A 16,683-nucleotide genomic window follows, 5' to 3' on the forward strand; every position below is an offset into this window, starting at 1 on the left:
AAGGATTAATGATATTGAGCATTCTTTCATGTGTTTGTTGGCAATCTGTATATCTTCTTTAGAGAAATGTCTATTTAGGTCTTCTGCCCATTTTTGGATTGGGTTGTTTGTTTTTTTGATATTGAGCTGAATTAGCTGCTTGTAAACCTTGGAGATTAATCCTTTGTCAGTTGCTTCATTTGCAAATATTTTCTCCCATTCTGAGGGTTGTTTATGGTTTCCTTTGCTTTGCAAAAGCTTTTAAGTTTCATTAAGTCCCATTTGTTTATTTTTGTTTTTATTTCCGTATCTCTAAGAGGTGGGTCAAAAAGGATCTTGCTGTGATGTATGTCATAGGGTGTTCTGCCTATGTTTTCCTCTAAGAGTTTGATAGTATCTGGCCTTACATTTAGGTCTTTAATCCGTTCTGAGTCCGTTTTTGTGTATTGTGTTCGGGAGTGTTCTAATTTCATTCCTTTACATGTAGCTGTCCAGCCTTCCCAGCACCACCCATTGAAGAGGCTGTCTTTTCTCTGCTGTATATTCTTGCCTCCTTTATCAAAGATAAGGTGTTGGTCCAGTATCTTTCAATCTGTATACAAGGCTCATGAGGATGCTATACATTGGAAATGACTAGAAAGGTGAATGTTTTTAAAAATAAATCTAAAAGAGTGCCATACTTCTTAATAAAGCACTTTTGAAATGTTCAAAGTATATACATATCAAAATTAGAAAATGAACTTGCAATGTCCAGAATGTGAGTCAGACTCTTACGTTGTCGGTCAGAAAGTCAGAGAGTGAGGAAAACATTTCATGAGCCTCAAGAACTGGGTCATTCGAGAGGCAATAGCCTCTCCACCAGTTCTTCTAGAAACTCAACAGTCATGCACTAGGGAGCATCCCAGACTTTACCTTCTTCTCCTCTTTCTGCTCTCCTAATGTTGCCAAGTAACTCTTAATGCTTCTTCTACCCCATCCATGGTTTCTGTTTCCTCCCTTCTCCTTGAGTGAATCTCTACCTTTAAGCCACCCTGTGCTTTGAAACTTTCTCTGTATATTTTACCACCAAACACTCCAAGTCAAAGGAGCTGGTGGATTCCTTTCATCATCGTTCTAATATGAGTTCTCTCCTGGTAGGTGGAGGTCTCATGACAGGCCACCTTAATTTAATGTCTATTGGCCACGCTACAGGTGACTGATCTGTCACCTCACCAGTCACCTATGGTCCAGCGCTCAGGATTAGATGGTACAAAACACGGCAACCTCTTTTACCAACTTTCCCTAGTTAGATGGCAGACACTTGCCTCAACATACCCTAATGAAAGGCGTCATGGCATAAGAGAGCTGTAAGTCGGGAGAATAGGGGGAGCATTCACATTTTTGCTACTAAGTCGTGAAAAAAACAGGTTATTGACTGTCTTGGCTGTCTTAATTTGGGTTCTCGAAAAGCAAATTCTGAGACAAGCATGTAGGTACAAATGGTTTATTTGGGAGGTGGTCCCAGGAAGCATAGGTGAGGCTTGGGGAAGTACAGCAGGGTTGAGAGGACAGCCAATAGGGGGTACATTAATGAACAGCTTACTGTTGGGGGAAACTGGGGCTCCATTCCTCTGAGAGCTGTATAGTGAACAGAATCGTCTCCCTGAGGGGTGGGCAAACTGGAGTCTTACCTCCTGCATCCTTTGGGTGTCTGGAGTTGGGCATTAACTCTTGGGTGCTTCCGGCCCACCTGGGTCAAGCATGCCCTCAGTCAGTGTCTCAGAAAGCAGCTCATCTCCTGGAACCATTTGCTGCAATCTCAGGGGTAGTTCAATGAGATATGGGATGGGGGCATGCCTGGCTGCTGTAAGGCTTAGCTGACCTGGGTTGTTTCTATTCCAGCTACTCTAAGAGATCAATCCTCTCTAAATGTTAGAGTTGGGTGTGGGCTGAGAAGAAGTAAGAGAAAGAAGAGTGGAGTGAATCCAGCCTTGGGACACCCGATACCACAAAAGCATAGGGTTGTTTAGAATGGCTGGAGTTTGGATTCAGTTTGAATGTCCAATAATGGAGGCTATAGTAAAATAACTTGAGATCCACGTACTGAATCATTCTTCAGCCATCCAGATTATAGAATTATATTCAGTAGCATGTGGGAAAGTTGAAGGAAAAAAAAAAAAGAAAAAAATAAACACATCCATTTTCATTTGAATGGGTTTTTGGATCTTTCTGGATGTGAGGAACAAAGAGATGCTAAGGAGAAGTCATCTAGGTCTTTGAAACTCACGTAAAATAAGTAACTCCCACAAAGGGTCCAGGTGCTTATCTCAGTCTCCAAACATGTCCCTTTCCATCACTTTGGAAAAGAGACTTAAGTTGTATTCCGACAGGGTGGGTTATGACTGGGTCCTTGAAGACTGTAGGAATCCCTGGATCTTAGCCAGTCTGTCCAAGCACCTGGCTGAAAACAGCCTGAGCCCAGAAGTTGAAGCAGCTATGAATCTGGAGATAGATTCTGCCTATTGCCTCAACTTCTCAATGAAATAAAATAATTGAGAAGTAGCGGCCAGCTGTTTGGCTCTGACCCTGCTCCAAGTAAGGGTCAAAAAAATCCTTCTTCCCTTCTCCTAAGGGGACAGTCCTCTCAGTAGTAGTTATCAGATCAAATTAAACCAAAGTGTAAATAAAATACTTGTCTTGTCCCTGATTTATAGATGAACATTTTAATAGAATTTCAAGTCGGTTTGTATTTAGAACCATAGCTACTTTTCATGCCTATGGCCTGGTCAGATTTTTTTCTAATGATTTCAAGAGAACCTGCTGCGGTACAAGGCTCAGCAAGGGGGAGGGAGGCGAGAACAGAAAGGCATCAGAGGATGGAGGTCAAGGAGACCAGGTCACAGACAACCCAACAAGAGCAGATTTGCCTTTGTTTACATCGCCAAAGGGGAAAAATTAACTTGATGGAAGGGGTAATTAAGCATTTCTTTTTCCATCATGGTCCAGCCCGGCTTCATACCCAACTGTTCCGTTTTGCATTGTGATGATTCTTCTTCGAGTTGCAGAGTTAAAGGCGGCCAGCGTGTCACTGATGTCACACAGCAACACTTCCCCCACTATTAACCTTTATTTTATAAATAGACAGTAAAAATCTCAGTGCAAGAACTGTCCAACACAGGTAGGCAGATTTACAGAGAAGTGCTGTCTGGAAGGAAGAGATCATTTGAACAAGTCAGCAGATTAGAGTTATAAAGTGTATAAAAGGGATTATCTGCCTTGACACCCTCAGGTCCTAGATGCTGAAACTGCAAGCATGTAAAGTGAATGGATTTTCCTAGTTATGAAGCTTGTAGGTGTAAACCTAGAATCACGCCTCCAACCTAGTGCCCATCCACTCATGATTGATTTTCTTATTTGCTTATATTTTCAAAAACAACCTGCAGAAGAATACCACCTCCAGTGTTGGAATAAGCTGGTTTACCCAGGTGTACTGTTCAGAATTTGGAATATGTTTTCTTATAGAAACAAAGTTAGTATACGTGATGGTAGTTCTCACAGGCATGTCTCAAAGACACTTAGCACACAGATTCCACAGCTCTGGGAATGATTCTCTGCCTTTTAATGGGGGTTAATGAGAGCATAGTGGAGGCAAATGACCAACCATAGTTCAGTTCCCACTGCTTAGGGCCATGTCCTGTCCTGTGGACCCAGTTCCTTTTCAGGTAAACATAGTTCAGCCTGTGTATCCAGCATCACTGGGACCAAGCACAGTTCTGAGCTTTGCCATCTGAATCCTCTGGGAATGTATTGCAGGATATATTTTTCCTTTATGTATGGGGGCATCACTGCAAAGCTTCAAGGAGACCCTAATCGGCTGTAGAGACTCTAGTTTATAGTGAATTATCACACTGTTCAGCTGGAAGAAAAATTACTTTATTCTAATTGCTTCACACATTAAACCAGCTAAATGAACAGACCAGGATAAATGTTTTGCTTGGTTTAACTATTTTATAAGAATCAAAGGCAATCCAGGTGATTGCGTTTCTGTGCAACTTTTGCATCAGGCTAAGGTGCTCACATGTGGACGTTGACATGTTACAGAGCAAGAATATTTTACATGTAGGCATTCACACATGGCATTTATTTTGTTCTGACCCATTAGAACTTTTACACCCAAATGACCTCTTGCCGCTACTCTGAATAATAGTCAGGGGCTACGTCTCTTACTAGATGGATTTTGTTCACCTCCTGGCTTGAAAATGTCCTCAAAGATAGTTAATCGGACTTCCCTGGTGGAGCAGTGGTTAAGAATCCACCTGCCAATGCAGGGGACATGGGTTCGAGCCCTGGTCCAGGAAGATCCCACATGCCACGTAGCAGCTAAGCCCATGCGCCACAACTACTGAGCCTGCGCTCTAGAGCCCATGAGCCACAACTACCAAAGCCCGTGCACCTAGAGTCCGTGCTCCGCAACAAGAGACGCCACTGCAATGAGAAGCACGTGTGCCGCAACTAGAGGAAGCCCGCACACAGCAACGAAGACCCAATGCAGCCAAAAATAAATAAATAAATTTATTTTAAAAATGGCAGTGTCACTGGCATTAGAGTATACATTTCTATAGTTATTTTTAACCTTGTTGGGGTCACAGATCCCTACAAGAATATGACAGAAGCTATCTCCTCCCAGAAAAATGAACATATGAATATAAGCACACATTTGCATATCATTTCAAAAAGGTTTGTGGACCCCTAGAGTATATTTAGTGGTGCTCTAGGGTTAAGAACTTTTGTTCTAAGGGAACGTTTTCAAAATAGAGAGCATTTATTTTGATTTATAGTCTAGATATGTTTATTAAAAATTCAATAGTATCATCATTTATCATCACAGCTTAAATCTATACATGTACTATCCTGTATAGACATGTGTAATTGACCTCATTAAAAATGACCTACTGTTTAGAATTTCTGTCTGTAGAACTTTGCCTTGGCTATTTGATTTAATATTTGCATGTGAGAAAATTCTCTAATAGGACATTGACCTTAAGGACTTTGAAAGTCAGGATCTACATATAAATTTAATTCAAATTCTCTGCTATTAAAAGAACATTGACAGAATCTCAGAATTAGGTGATAACTCTTTCACATTTTTTGAACATTACCAAATGATAATTTTTAGAATTAAATAAAATGTGAATCCAAGGTGATTCAAGAATTTAGTATATACAACTATAGTTTTCATGGTAGTTTATGGCTATGAAAAAATACCCTCTTTTAATGACAATATGTACCGGATATATTTTCTCTCTTTCTCATTATGAATAATGACTTTATATACATATATAGTGCAGCTTTCATCCTCTCCCAAGCAGAAAATCTCCAGTCGTTTCATATCCACGACTAAGTATAATGCAATGGGATCCATGGTTTAAAACATTCAGGATCAAAACCAGTCCTGCTAAAGTTCATGAGACTGGAAATTCACATAGCCCTTTTTTTTTGCGGTACGCGGGCCTCTCACTGTTGTGGCCTCTCCCGTTGCGGAGCACAGGCTCCGGACGCGCAGGCTCAGCGGCCATGGCTCACGGGCCCAGCCGCTCCGCGGCATGTGGGATCTTCCCAGACCGGGGCACGAACCTGTGTCCCCTGCATTGGCAGGCGGGCTCTCAACCACTGCGCCACCAGGGAAGCCCCACATAGCTCTTTTAATAGAGACACTGTAGTGGAAACAATCTTCTGCAGCCACCTGGTTATTTGTGCATGCTATCATGAGCTTATACTGTTTATCTTGCTTTATTGCTGTACATACAATAGGTGTGTACACTTCTGGAGACGAGACTCACATACAAGACAAAGTGAACTTGTGGCTTTGGTGATGGGTCATATTGATGGGAAATCCTTGTCATCACATAAAGGCATATTTCTGTACACACACAATATACTGAAACGTCATATTTCTCGGATGCATAGTCTTTTATATATTTTATTTCCAAAGCCAGGACACATTCTTAGAATTTATGGTGTGTTATAGTTCATTTGGTCTCATTTTTTTGATTCTCCACAAAATAATAGTGCAAATAACAATTGATGGTATCTTGGATTCAGTGAAATACATTGTATATTTTAGAGCACAAAAGATCAGAAGGTACCTTAGCAATGTTACAGCAACTCCTCAAGGAAATTGAAATTAAAGGGTCATTTAACTTACCAAAGACACAGATGTTGGTGACAAACAGGTATAGACTAATGATTAATTTTTTAAGTACTTTCACCCATCTTACATGACTCATTGGACCATAAACTTGTAAACTCAGTGTAAATCACTTTTCAAAAGACATTTCTTAAGTCATATGTGGTACATGAAACATAATGTTTATGTAAATTAGAAAATATAATGAATTATTGTTAAGTGTAAATGAATAAATTTTAACTACATACAAAATCTTGGATAATCTTGAAAGAAATGAGTGTTGTACAAGGCTACATATCAAATGGTACCATTTTCTATAAACAAGTAGAACTAAAATACTTTCAAAATTAAAATTTAGCCTGGTTCATATAGTACCTTCTTTCAGTCATTGTTCATTTTCAGTGTTCATGTGGAAAAAAGTATTCAAATGATATTTTTTAATCCACATGTTAGATTTAAAATTAAAAAGGCATATTTTAATGGGAGCTGATTTAAAACAATTTGACGTGAGTGAGTTAACAGTTTGGGAAATGTGTCTGTGCTCAAGTTTTGCTTCCAAATTTGGACTTTGAAACTTATTGTCAGTCTCAGAAAGAAATAAGAAACAGTTCAGGTAATTAAACAGTTGCCTTGGGGGAATTATTTGCAGTCAATTAAAACCATATACTTTGGGTGTATACTTGCTTCACTGGTTATTAAATTTGAATCTTATGTTAACTACTCAGGTTTCTCACTTGTCCATCAAATGTTGGTTGTGGCAAGTTGGAGAAACAGACTTTCTCATAATATTCTAAAACATATTGTTTAAAGCTATCTCCTAGTTTGGGGAGGGAGAGAGAAAAATGGGTAAGGGAAACAAAGCAAGAATGATTTATTTTAGATTCCGTCTGATTCAGCTCTGTTAGGGAGTTAAAACACAACTGAGGAATATGAACTCAGTAGAGAACCCATTTGTATTAGATGTGCTGGTCTACCATCCCCAGCTCTCTCCGTGGCCACATGCATACAAGATTAGCTCATGACTTTTAGATATCTTTGGATTACCACCCTTTTAACTGCATGAAAAATATCCACTAGATTGTAACCCCTATGAGAGCAGAGATTTGTTGTTTTGTTTACTATTGACTCCCCAGTGTCAAGAACTGTGCCTGGCGTAGAGTTGGCCCTTTGTAAATATTTGTGGAATGAAAGATCTATTTTCTTTCTGCTGACCTACTCACGTGCTCTTTCCAATGGATTTTGAAGAGCCTCCCTAGAGGTCTCCAACATCCAACAGGGGGCGCTTTGTAGCTTTGCAAGAGTCCATAAGTCACTGGAATCCTTTTAGCCACATATTTCCTGTAAAATACATCATACAATTAAAAAAAAAAAAAAAATGATGAACTTATGCTGATCCCACGTTTAAATGTGCTACACAAGAGAAAGGGTGAAGTTGCACAAAACAGAAGGTTTGTGTTCCCCCTTTGCTATCTTTCTACTGGTATAGCTCCTGAGGAAGATGAACTTAATTACCACTGGATTTCAAAGCTCTACATCTGTCTTTTTCAAGGACTCAAGGCTCCCATATATGCACAACAACAGTAATGGAAGCATTAAGAACATTAAAATTATATTCCTTTAATCTTCTCTATTTTGCCTTCCTTTCATATCCTTTTGCACAGTTCTCCTAAGATTTTCACTGATGCATAAAGTCTGCTTATATTTTCTTCCTTGTTGTGAAAAAGATGTTCTAGCCGAATCTTTACCGTTTTTACCTTGTGAACTTTGTGCAGACATCTTATGCAGTACTTTAAGAAAAGCTTATTTATTGATGAAGATATTTAAGTATTTTAATGGCATTTTTAAAAAATAATAGATTTTTTTTCCCAAACATAGATCTATTCTTTTAGTGCTGGAGGCTGTTGTATTTCCTGGTTAAAAATGCTGACTAGGGATTTTGCTTGTTTGTGATGTCAGATTCTGCAAAGGACGACAATATTACAGAAGAAAATGAAGTAACAGATCATTCTATATGTGGCCAAGATCATCCCAATGGTAAGTTGTGAGATTCTTTTTCAGTTGTTTTGTTTGTTTGTTTGTTTTTTCTGCTTTAGAATATTGCGTTTTCTAAAACCCAGATTTTACTTTTTCTGGAAAAATGGAACCTGGAATCTTGAACAACTCAGGAATTAGGGGCACCAGCCCTCCACACAGTCAAAAATCGGTGAACGACTTTATAGTCAGACCTCCGTATCTGTGGTTCCACATCCACGGATTCAACCAACCACAGACTATGTAGTACATATTTGTTGAAAAAAATTTACCTATAAGTGAACTGCACAGTTCAAACCCATGTTGTTCAAGAGTCAACTGGGGCTTCCCTGGTGGCGCTGTGGTTGAGAGTCCACCTGGCGATGTGGGGGACGCGGGTTCGTGCCCCGGTCCCAGGGGATCCCACGTGCCGTGGAGCGGCTGGGCCTGTGGGCCATAGCCGCTGGGCCTGCGCGTCCAGAGTCTGTGCTCCACATGGGAGAGGCCGCAGCAGTGGGGGGGCCCACGTACCGCAAAAAAAAAAAAAAAAAAAAAGGAGTCAACTGTATTTTACTAGAGCTAAATACCAGCTGATTGGTAGCTGCCACATTTAGAAGGGATGTTTGCTCTCCACAATCCTCATTACTCATTAATTTTGTACCTGGCTGGCTTCATTTATTTTTTTTACCTGACTGAACTCTGTAGGCATTGGATTTGCAACTACTGGCAGGAAGATATGATACCAATGAGAATAAATGTGAAACATGGAGACAGTGTATACAGGAGATTAAATCTACATCTCCTTGGAATACCAAGAAGAGATAATAGAACAAATAGAAATGAAGCAGTCTTTAGAAAAATAACAGAAAAAGATGTTTTCCTAATGCAAACCAGTTCCTCTACCCAAAACACAAGAGTACATGTTGTATTTATAGGCAAAGATAATGAAAGCAAATGAGAACAAAAACCTACAAATCCTCATGGAATTTCTGAAGATTGATAATAAAGGAGGGCTTTTAAAGCATCTAGGAAATTCAAAATCAGGTTATAAGCAAAATCACCCAAATCAGATTAGCCTTAGCCTTCTTCTTCCACAGCTCTAAATCCTCAAAAAAAAAAAAAAAAAAAAATGGAGTAACATTTCCAGGGCTCTAAAGGACACCGTGTCTATATTTAGTGAAGTTATTATTCATGCATGAAGTCAAGAGTAATATTTTCTCAGGAATAGAAAGATTAAGAAAATATGCCACCCAAGTGTCCTTTCTGAAGAAACTAACAAAAGGCCTGTGCAGAAACAATAAATACAGAAAAGAAGGAAACAGTGAAGACTGAGAAGGGCACAGTTGGAAAGGACTACGTGATAAGAGACTCATTTAAATGTATGAAAACATTGAAATAATTGTTTCAAAATTAGTATCAAAAGAGCTTACTTAAATGGTTGCTTTTACCTTTGAAAATTACAGTATATTATTTTAAATGAGAAAGAAAAAGAAGGAGACACTTTCAGTAATGAGAATCTAAATAATTTAGACCATTACTCCCACTAGACAACCTGGACCAAAATAAATAAAATATATATATATAATGAATATATATGAAAACTGACATACAGAGACAGAATTTGAAACTGTTTTTACCTTAGGGCATTTGCTGATTCTGCAAAAAGCATCTTAAGTCCCACTGCTCAAAAGGGCAAAGGGCCCTGGTAAACCCCTGTGTTTCGTGTTGAAACCCCAAAGATGTGTACCTTAGCAGGAAGAATGAAACAGCAGTAGATCAGCCTCTTGCGAGACTGCCTCTCAGCTTCGAATCGTCTCAATCCCCAGATTATATTAAGATCAACCTAGATTACCAGTCCCTCTAGGTACCTGAGAAAAACAAATGTAAGTTACATACTAGATGGGGAAAAAAAAGTATTCTAAGTTTCAAACCATTTACATAAACAATTTGTCAGATATAATGTCCAGCTCACACGGACAAAAAATAGCCAGAAAAAAATAAAGGAGGTAACATGAAAAACAAACAGTCAAGGGTGGCAAGCCCTCTTGGGCTGAAAATAGTAGTGTTACAAAGTATAAAACACCAAGACTATAAGGGGGATAAAGACAAGAGTGAAAATCTTAGCTGAGAACTGAGAATTCAAAACAGAAAAAAAGCGAAAAAGAAAAAGTCTAGAAGTAAAAGATGCCACACTGAAATGAAGAACTCAGTGAGCGGGTTTATGGTTTATTAGACACAGATGAAGAGAATTTATGAACTAGAAGTTAGGTCAGAAGAACATATCCAAAATAAAAACAGGAGAGAAGCATAGAATGGCAAACTAAAGAAAGGGAAAAGATATGGAGGATAAAATGACAAAGTCTATTACACGTGTAATTGGAATCCCAGACAGAAAGGGGAGAGGGGATTGGGCAATACTGGAAGAAATTCTGGTAAGAAGGGATATTAAGCCACATGTTCCAAAAGTCCTTTGAACGCCAAGCAAAATAAATCTACAACCAGGCCCGTATAGTAAAGTTCCTGAAAGCCAAAGATAAACAGAACATCCAAAAGCAATTATCAAACAACTGGACTGATATCTAACTTTGCAAAAGATGGGACGGAAATAAAAAGACAGTACAACAGAATAGCTGCTGACCATGGATTCTAAACACAGAGAAAATGTATGTTTCAAGAACAAAGGTTAATTAAGAGCATTTTGGACCAAACAAAGCAAACTTCACCACCAAAAAATTCTGGTGTTCTTCAGGTGGGACATTGATCCCAGAAAGAAGATCAAAGATGAAGGAAAGAATTAAAAGCAAGGTAAATAGTAATTGTTGGATAAATGTAAATGAGTATTGATGGTACAAATTAATAATGATGACTGTAATAATAATGTACTATGGGAGTTAAGAGATGCTTAGAATTAAAATAGGGAACTCTGCTCAATATTATGTAACAACCTAAATGGGAAAAGAATTTGAAAAAGACTAGATACACGTATATGTATAACTGAATGACTTTGCTGTACACCTGAAACTAACACAACATTGTTAATCAACTATACTACAATATAAACTAAAAAGTTTAAAACATAAAAATAAAATCTCTTTAAAAATTTAATAAAATAAAATATACCATAATAATGCCGTTTATTGGGATGAGTTAAATTAAAGTATGCTAATGTTTTTCCATTGTCATGGAGAATAAAAGCATCAATTGATATTAAAATTTGGTAAGTCTCAGTGATGCCTGAGAGTCAGGAAGTGAGGTGAGGCCTGTGGTTGTCCCTGCTGACTGTCTGGAGAGACTTTCCAGGCTACAGTGCACAGCCCCCCAGACTCCCTGAGTTGAGGACACAGAGCTGAGAGTCCTAGAAGGCCAAGCATCTAGTGTTTCCAGGGCAGAGTCCTGGAGAGGAGAGAGCTCCACACAAGGAGCGCTCTAGAGACCTACAGAGGGAATCCCTCAAGTCTTCAGCTGAGTATTGATCTGCGCATGCATAACAGGCTGGGTAAAGAACATTAAAGGACTTGAGGGAATGATACCTGGAGCTTGCATGGGGCTGAGAGGAGTGCCCGTTCCCACCAGGCAGACTGGAAAACCTAAAACCTCAAGAGGGCTCAGAAAGGGTTTACCTCAATAGTGGAGCAAAACTAGCAATTCACTAAATGCTGCTCTTGTCCTCTGCAAGCCAGCTTATAAACAAGACTTAAAAGGATCAAACTGTTTCTGAATAATTTAACTGATCCTAGAATGAAACTGAAGAACATTTATAGAAATAGAAACATACCTCACATCCAACAGAGTAATCAACAAAATTACCGGACATGAAAAGAAGTATTGGAAGACAAATCATGCAGCTCTTGTGTTCCTGCATGTTTTATGAGCAGAGGCCCTTACTGCCTTTGTTTTGGCCAATCTTTTCAAGGGTGTTTGTACAAGCACACCCTTGTACAACCCACCCTTGTGGGTTCTGTTCCAGACCACTGAAATAAAGCAGAGACTGCAATAAAGCAAGTCACATGAATTTTTTGGTTTCCCAGTGCGTATAAAAGTTATGTTTACAATATACTGTAGTCTATTAAGTGTGCAATAGCATTATGTCTAAAAAATCAATACACACACCTTAATTGTAAAAAGATCTTATTGCTAGAAAATGCTAACTATCATCTGAGTCTCCAGGGAGTCGTGATCTTTCTGCTGGGGGAGGGTCTTGCCTGTATGCTGATGGCTGCTGACTGATCAGGGTGGTGGTTGCTGAAGTTTGGGGCAGCTGTGGCAGTTTCTTAAAATTAAGACAGCAATGATATTTTCCACATCATTGACTCTTCCTTCCATGAACGATTTCTCTGTAGCATACAGTTCTGTTTGATAGCATTTTACCCACAGTAGAACTTCTTTCAACATTGGAGTCGATCCTCTCAAACCCTGCCACTGCTTTCTTAACTAAGTTTATGTAATGTTCTAAACCCTTTGCTGTCATTTCAACAATCTTCACAGCATTCACCAGAATTAGATTCCGTCTCAAGAAACCACTTTCGGGCTTCCCTGGTGGCGCAGTGGTTGAGAGTCCGCCTGCTGATGCAGGGGACACGGGTTCGTGCCCCGGTCCGGGAGGATCCCACATGCCGCAGAGCAGCTGGGCCTGTAAGCCATGGCCGCTGAGCCTGCGCGTCTGGAGCCTGTGCTCCGCAACGGGAGAGGCCACAACAGTGAGAGGCCCACGTACCGCAAAAAAAAAAAAGAAAGAAAGAAAGAAACCACTTTCTTTGCTTTTCCATAAGAAATAACTCCTCATCTGTGAAGGTTTGATCCTGAAATTGTTGCAATTCAATCACATCTTCAGCCTCCACTTCTAATTCTAGTTCTCTTGCTATTTCTACCACATCTGCAGTTACTTCCTCCACTGAAGTCTTGAACCCCTCAAAGTCATCCATGAGGGTGGAAATCAACTTCTCCCAAATTCCTGTTAATGTTCACATTTTGACCACTTCCCATGAATCATGAATGTCCCTAATGGCTTCTCAAATGGTGAATCCTTTCCAGAAGGTTTTCAATTTATTTTGCCCAGATCCAACAGAGAACGAACTATCTATGGCAGCTATAGCCTTATGAAATGTATTTCTTAAATAATGGGATCTGAAAGCTAAAATTGCTCCTTGACCCATGGGCTGCAGAACGGATATTTTGTTAGCAGGCATGAAAACAACATTAATCTCATTGCACATCTCCCTCAGAGCTCTTGGGTGACCAAATTCATTGTCAATGAGCAATAACATTTTGAAAGGAATCTTTTTTTCTGAGCAGTAGGTCTCAACAGTGGGCTTGAAATATTCAGTAAAACATGTTGTAAATAGATGTGCTGTCATCCAGGCTTTGTTGTTCCATTTGTAGAGCACAGGAAGAGTAGATTGAACATAATTCTGAAGGGTCCTAGGATTTGGGGGAAGGCAAATGAGCATTGGCTTCAACTTAAAGTCACCATCTGCATTAGCCCCTAACAAGAGAGTCAGGCTGACCTTTGAAGCTTTGAAGCCAGGCATTGTCTTCTCCTATCTAGCTATAAAAGTCCTAAATGGCATCTTCTTCCAATAGAAGGCTGTTTCTTCTGCATTGAAAAGCTGTCGTTTAGTGTAGCCACCTTCATTAATAATCTCAGCTAGATCTTCTGGGTAACTTACTGCAGCTTCTACATTAGCACTCGCTCCTTACCTTGTACTTTTATGTTATAGAGGTGAATTTTTTTTTTCTTAAACCTCATGAACCAACCTCTGCTAGCTTCAAACTTTTCTTCTGCAGCTTCCTCACCTCTCTCAGCCTTCATAGAATTGAAGAGAGTTAGGGCCTTGCCCTGGATTAGGCTTTGAAATAAGGGAATGTTGTGGCTGGTTTGATCTTCTATCCAGACCACTAAAACTTTCTCCATATCAGCAACAAGCCTGTTCCGCTTTCTTATTATTCATGTGTTTATTGGAGAATCACTTTTAATTTCCTTCAAGAACTTTTCCTTTGCCTTCATAACTTAGCTAACTGCTTAGTGCGAGAGGCCTAGCTTTCAGCCTGCCTTAGCTGTTGACACGCCTTCCTCACTAAGCTTAATCATTTCTAGTTTCTGATTTAAAGTGAGAGACGTGTGACTCTTCCTTTTACTTGAACACTCAGAGTCTGTTGTAGGGTTATTAATTGGCCTACTTGACAAGACACAGGAAAGTATGACCTATAGGAGAAGAGATATCAATTAATAGAAATCAATCCAGAAGTGGCACAGATGGGGTAATAATATGAAAGGGCATGTTAAAAATTATTAATTGTGTTCCACATCTTCAAGAAGCTCAAAGAAGGATCACCATGTTCATTAGAAACATGGAAGATATAAAAAGACCCAAATTGAATTTCTAAAGATTCAATTCACTCTGTTGAGTGTCTGAGATGAAAATTATACTTGACAGGAATAATGGCATATTAGACAGTGCAGAAGAAAAGATTAGTGAATTTGAAGATATAGCTATAGAAACTATCCAAATTCAAACACAGAGAGAATAAATGACTGAAGGAAATGAAAAGAGCATCAGTGAGCCATGGAACAACTTCAAGAGTGATTCCAAATACAATAATCATGAACTGGAATCTCTCAAGGAAGGCATGGGAAAGGGAGACAGAAAAAAATATTTGAAGTAATAGTTGCTGAAATTTTTCAGAAACTTTATGAAAACTATGAACTCACATATATAAGAAGTTCTATGACCCCAGAGCACAAGAAACATAAAATTATACTTAAGCAAATCACAATCAACTTGCTCAACACCAGTGATAAACAGAAAAATCTCAAAAACAATCAGATGAAAAAGACAAGTTACATACAGAGAAACAAATATAAGGATGAAGCAGACGTCTCATCAGAAATTACAAACTACAATTACAGGCAAAAACACGGATGAATCTCACAAGCTTTATATTAAACTAAAGAATGTACAAAAGCATGTATATTGTACAAGTTCATCTATGTCAACTTTGAAAATCAGGAAAGAAAAATAACTAATATTTAGAAAGATGTGCTTAAGCAGTGAAATGGTAAAGAGAATGTAGGTAGTGATTACTATGACAGTCAGGGTGTTGATTGAACTTGGGTGACTGGGGAGGAGATACTGATTGAGCTGTGAGCTGGGCTTCTGGGCTTGATGGTTATCATAAGAATGTATAGTTTTTCTACCTGCTTTTGGTTATTTAATTGAGCTCTGCGTATCGTTTGTGTACTTTCCTGTACATATGTCATATTTTGATACAAGAGTTAAAAGAGGAAGAAAGAAAGGGAGGAAATAAGGAAGGAAATAAGGGAGAGAGTAAAGAAAGGAAATTTCAGTAGCAGAGTTTGTAAAACAAAGACTCTAGTGGGGAGCAGGGAGGGTTGCAGCCAATGCTGACTTCAATAAAGATAATAAAAAACTAAAAATCCTGCTGTGCTATGGGTTCTGACAATATAAGTTAGGTTTAAGAATAACTTTGAGGGACTTCCCTGGTGGCACAGTGGTTAAGAATCCGCCTGCCAATGCAGGAGACGCTGGTTCAAGCCCTGGTCTGGGAAGATCCCACATATTGCGGAGCAACTAAGCCCGTGCGCCACAACTAGTGAGCCTGTGCTCTAGAGCCCACAAGCCACAACTACTGAAGCCCACGTGCCACAACCGCTGAAGCCCACGCACACAGAGCCTGTGCTCCACAACAGGAAAAGCCACCGCAATGAGAAGCCCACACACCGCAATGAAGATTAGCCCCTGCTCGCCGCAACTAGAGAAAGTCCGTGTGCGGCGATGAAGACCCAATGCAGCCAAAAATTTAAAAATAAATAAATGAATTAATTTCAATAAAATAGTAAAGCTTTAAAAATGCAAAGTTAGAAAAAAAGTATATTTGGGAAATGAGCATCAAAAGAAAACATGGAAAACTACGTTAGAATCTCTCCGGTTAGAATTCTAGCAAAAAATCTCAAGTGAGAAATAGTTGGTCATTTTATATCAATAAAAATTTAAATCTCTGATTAAATATAACAATGATGGGTTTTTATGTGTCAGATGATATAGAAAGATACAATATGAATAAAATCCAATTGAGAAGGAGATGGGGAATTCACAGATATGATATTATCAGTCAATGACAGAATCAATATACTAAAAATGACATGGAATCTTTGAAAAATGTGATTAACAGTGTAGTCCTACTGGAGGGATGGACAGGCTGATCAATGAAACAGAACAAAGAATTTGGAAATAGACCCCAGCAGATCTGAGATTTCAGTACATATTCAGGCTGACATTTTAAAGACAGATGACTCAGTAAATGTCATTAAGACAACTATTTGGCCATTTGGAAAAATAAACTGAATCCCAATCTCATTCCTTATGCCAATTTAAATTCCAAAAGGAGCAAAGATGAAATGTAAAACAAACTACAAAAATACTAGACTAAAAGAACCAAAGGTATATTTTTTTAATTTTGAAATAAAGACTGCTTTTTGAAATGTGAATATATACAGACACATGATTGTA

At 38.9% G+C, this 16,683-nt stretch overlaps 1 protein-coding gene across 1 annotated transcript in view; it reads left to right on the plus strand.

Moving 5' to 3' along the window:
- The window catches only part of MACROD2 (mono-ADP ribosylhydrolase 2), a 1,989,932-nt gene that overhangs the window by 1,887,401 nt on the left and 85,848 nt on the right, over positions 1-16,683 (plus strand). Inside the window, exon 13 of the mRNA XM_060031258.1 lies at positions 8,102-8,179. Coding sequence (XP_059887241.1) covers positions 8,102-8,179 — 78 coding nt within the window. The remainder of the gene's footprint in view (positions 1-8,101; positions 8,180-16,683) is intronic.

Source organism: Delphinus delphis, chromosome 15 (genome assembly GCF_949987515.2).
Source record: "Delphinus delphis chromosome 15, mDelDel1.2, whole genome shotgun sequence".
NCBI classification, from domain to species: domain Eukaryota; kingdom Metazoa; phylum Chordata; class Mammalia; order Artiodactyla; family Delphinidae; genus Delphinus; species Delphinus delphis.